Below are 4,443 nucleotides of genomic sequence, written 5' to 3' on the forward strand. Positions count from 1 at the left end.
CTGCTGGCTAGGCATCAGAAAAAAAATAAGGAGAAACTTTATAAGAAGACAAAAGAATAAAAAGGAGGAGAAAAACACTTCCTGCTATTGCTAATATTTCTGGCTTTGCAAACGTCTCTGGAAGCAGCCTGTTAAGAGAGGAGGGGCAGGAGATGAAGAGTCTAAAGTGTGTTTGCTGCACAGTAGGGTACCCTGGGATCACCGGCCAAAGCCTGCAGACACTATGTCATAGGACTCTAATTATGAGACATGAATTCACCGGGTACATATGAGCTTATCTGGCTGGGAGTGGGAAGGCCAAGTGGTGCCGTGTCCAGAACACTAGGCGACTAGACCTGGGTTTCAACCCCTGCTCTGCCACTAACTGTGTGATCCTGGGCAAATTGCTTCACGTCTCTGTGTTTTAATTATAGAGCATTCTGGCCAGATGACCTCTACGAGCCTGTTATTTATTTTATGTCACTCTAGGGGTGAAATTCCAGTAAGAAAATACTCTGAAAAGTTGGTGTGATGCAATAGCTTTATATCTGAGATGGCTTTGGATGAAAACACTGGACTATATAATTATTTCCCAAAATTATATAGCAAAGGATAAGATATTCTTAGATGATTTTAGTCCAGCTTTACTTTGTTGTTTTTTAAATTCAAAGTATGGCTGGGACAATGATGGGAGGGGAGCCAAGGGCAGTCTTGTATCGTTATCTATATGGCTCCACGGCAGTGCGTACCTTTTGTTTTCAGATCTAAACCCCGCCCAGTTGCCTTTATGTATAAAAACCTCTCACCTCGGTGAATGGGGAGAACTGCTTTGGAAGAGGCCAGAACTACACCCTTAATTCATGCAGAGAGACCAATGGGCCCTGTCATTCTTGAGTCATCAAGCCCCAGGAGACTCCTGGCATTAGGCAGGCTCAGAACGCCATCAGGAAATGCTGGGAAGGAAAGGCTAAGGGCTTAGCATTCTGTGCCCTTCTTGGAATCCCCTGAGATCTCAGGGGGATAAATAGGATTCTGCATAGAAACCCATTCTTGGGGGCGGGGGGTTGTTAAAAGGAATGAAGTCACATGACTCAGCCACTGAAGGACAACTGGACTTCGATTCATTTCTTTCATAGATTTTTGTTTTAGACTGTACAAACTTGGATTAAAACAATTACCGTGTGGAGGTTGAGTGGGAAGGAACCAAAAGATGTTTTGGCTGAAATTCAAAGTCCTGGGCTGAGAGTATGATGAAAGATTTAGGAGTGGGCAGAATATGATGTCACCAGATAGAAAACAAAAGTAGAGGAAGGCTGAGTCTGCAATGAAGTAGGCCAAGGATAAAACCGGCTTTCATGCTGTTCTGAGGAGACGAGATGGTGTAGCTAAGGGAAAAGTCAATATTGTGAGTCAGCCAAGTGAGATACTGGACCTATTGGGTGAGTTGACAGGTGTGGGAATATTTGCACAGCGGTGGTTGGCAGGGACACAGCGGGCCTAAACGGCAGTAAAAGGAGCAGGAGTGCAGCCTGTTTAGTCACCATGGGAGAAATGAGGGAACATGCACGTGGGGGTGGAGATTGGGTTACCCACTGAGTTTAAAGCAAAAGAAGCCAGAGGATTGGAAAGGCATTTTATTGCTCTGTGCAAATGTAGCTGGTTGTCCAGTAGTGAGTAGCCAGCCATACAGGGCAGGGGCAAGGCCAGGGGTTCCTGTGGCCCCTGGGCTGGATGCTCACTGTATAAGGTCCCCTTTACCACCTTAAGAAAGGATGGGAATAGGTGGCAACCTGGGAAAACAGACTGGGTGGCTCTTTTCTTTTTGCTGTTTAAAGAAATAAGGGTTGGGAATGTGTTGAGACTGAAGTGATGGGGCTGACATTGGTTGAATGTTAATTATCGTGCTGAGTGCTGTTTTCACATCACCTCCAATTTCTGAGATCAGTGTCATTTTCATTGTTTTTACAGATGATGATACAGATGGCCAGAGAGAGAGATCATTTGCCCAAGGTCACACGGTAAGGGGTTGAAACCGTTGTTTTTGTCTAGTCTACCTGATTACAAAGATATCCCCCCACAGTGCTAGGGCATTGCTGAAAGAATCAGATCTGTCAGGACAAATACGTGTGCTACCCTATGAGCTTTGGGGAGAAAGGTGCTATGGCAGCCAGTAGGCGTTTGTTGTCGACATCCTGGGGTGGCCCTCTTTGACGGAGCCCACTAGGCCCAGGCACTCACCATGTTGTTCCAGAGCGCAATGGCCATCTCGGCATGCCCGCGTTCTGAGAAGTGGAAACAGTCTTCGGAGAAGAAGGTGAGGTCAGCTCCTCCTCGCTGTGACCAAAGGTAAGGGCATTATCTTCCTGGGACAAGGGCACCGCTACCCGCCCCCACCCACCTAGCAGGTGGCCTGGGCATATCTCCTTTCATTCTTTCAACTCTGCTGATAACTGGCTCAGATACTGATGAAGAAATTCCCCAATTTTTAAATTTTTATTTTTTTAAACAGACATGCATGATAGCCACCCACAGTCCATCCTTTTCCTTGAGCATCCCTGCCCTAATGGTTGACAAAGAATAACATCTTTAGGAAGATTTCCATTCTATCCCAATCCAGCAAATAGCAGGGCCAGGCCTCAAGAGCTTGGTCAATGTTGAGTTTCTCCTTTTCTTTCCAAATGAATCTAGGTTCTAATCATACTCAAAAAAAGGTGAAGGGGAAGCAGAAAAACCCACGTAGAGAAGAAAATACACTAAGACAGTGGTTCTCAACCTTCTGGCCCTTTAAATACAGTCCCTCATGTTGTGACCCAACCATAAAATTATTTTCATTGCTACTTCATAACTGTAATGTTGCTACTGTTATGAATTGTAATGTAAATATCTGATATGCAGGATGGTCTTAGGCGACCCCTGTGAAACGAGAGAGGCTGCTCAACCCTCCTGGCCTGGACAGACAGGTTCTAGCCTTGGGCTGGTCATGATGGAGGCCAACCCACCTTAGGCAAAGGGGACTTAAAGGGCCTGCTCTAGGGTGCAGGCAGGAGTACCACCCAATTCTACCCTGAAGTTTCTGCAAAGCTAGGTCTGAGCTGCTGGCCAGACTACTTGGGCCAAAGGCCTCCCCTGTTCACACTGCATGAAGAGGTGAATTATAACATGGGCTCCAGTCCAATGCCTGCTCCAGCAAATGCTTGTGAACTTAGGGGATGAGTGTCCATAGTTTTTGGATTTAAAAACTATGGACTCTAAAAGAGACTATATATGCTCATTCTTAAGGAGTTTATAATCCAACTGGGAAAATGAGACAAGATGTAAAAAAACCATGAGCAGCAGGTAGGGTCAGTGCAGTGCAGGCTGCAGTTGATGTGGGGAGATATCTGAGGGTGAAGTTGCTCATGGGAAGCAGCTTAGAAGAGGTAAGATGACATGTCCTGTGCATGAGATGGGTAAGTTGCAGAAAAGCTCAGAGTGGCCATGTCAATGGAGGGGACAGTAAGTTGGGTGGGGCTAAGCCTTCTGTTCTTAAGAAGGGAGAAAGACCAACAGGCAGTAAATGCTCTCCTCCTCCTCAGGGTGGGGGATGGCAGCCATCACATGACATCTACTCTGGGAGCCCAGTGCTGCTCCACCCTCAGGGCTGGGAGGGCTGGGAGGTGGGAGTTCTCTCAGCTTCCCTTCTGAGATTTCTCACCCCCGCCCCCCCAGCCTTACTGTTTGATCCACCTGGATAAATATTTCAGGGGCTGTGACCTGCCTATAGGGAGCACTTGCTTTCAGGAAAGCCCTGCTGAATACATGACTTTGGGTCCTTGCTCTGGAGTAAAGGTGCCTTTCACCTGGGGCAGGAAGAGAAGGGATGCAGATCTACCTGAAAATTCCAGTTCACTTTCTTCAGTTCTTGCATCTCTGGGGAGTTCTCCTGGAAGCGTCTGAAGCAAGTGCAGTTGCTCCTATAAGGCAAGGAGTCCTATGGAGAAGCTCCCTGGGGGCAGCCTGGCTCTGGGCCCCTGGGAGGCTGACCCCCACCCAGAGGAAGCTGCTGCCCACAGGGAAGGTGATGACACACAGGTGCCTCCACACACATGAGGTGCTGACTCATGGACCCAGGTCACAGAACGAAACCTCAAGGTCCAGCAGGTACTTGTTGAGAGAGAAGGTGGAAGAGTTGGCACCAGATGCCTGGGTCTCCGTGTGGACAGGCCGCCCATTCCCCATGCCACATGGCTGCTCCTTCCCAAGTTTGTGGCTTCTGTGGTTTGTCCAGAGAATGACCAGGTAGGGAGCGGGATGGAATTGGGTGAAGACGGCCATGATGGCCCAGTCCCTCTCCTTTATGTTCCTGAGGCCTCCCTTCTCTGTCTCCAGCTGCTTGGGACTCTCCCTCAGAGCTCCAGAGGGGGGAGTCTCTTGAGAAGCTAGGGCAGGTCAGTCAGCTTGAGATGCCTTGACAAGGTGGAATGT

General features: G+C 48.1%; 1 protein-coding gene across 1 annotated transcript in view; it reads right to left on the reverse strand.

Annotated features, from left to right (window-relative positions):
• Nucleotides 1-4,443, reverse strand: part of PLB1 (phospholipase B1) — a 130,676-nt gene that overhangs the window by 6,894 nt on the left and 119,339 nt on the right. The window contains exons 55-57 of the mRNA XM_014546609.1: nt 4,124-4,370; nt 3,819-3,932; nt 2,218-2,323 (exon numbers count right to left, since the gene is read on the reverse strand). Coding sequence (XP_014402095.1) covers nt 2,218-2,323; nt 3,819-3,932; nt 4,124-4,370 — 467 coding nt within the window. The remainder of the gene's footprint in view (nt 1-2,217; nt 2,324-3,818; nt 3,933-4,123; nt 4,371-4,443) is intronic.

Source organism: Myotis brandtii, unplaced genomic scaffold (genome assembly GCF_000412655.1).
Source record: "Myotis brandtii unplaced genomic scaffold, ASM41265v1 scaffold454, whole genome shotgun sequence".
Classification (NCBI taxonomy): Eukaryota; Metazoa; Chordata; class Mammalia; order Chiroptera; family Vespertilionidae; genus Myotis; species Myotis brandtii.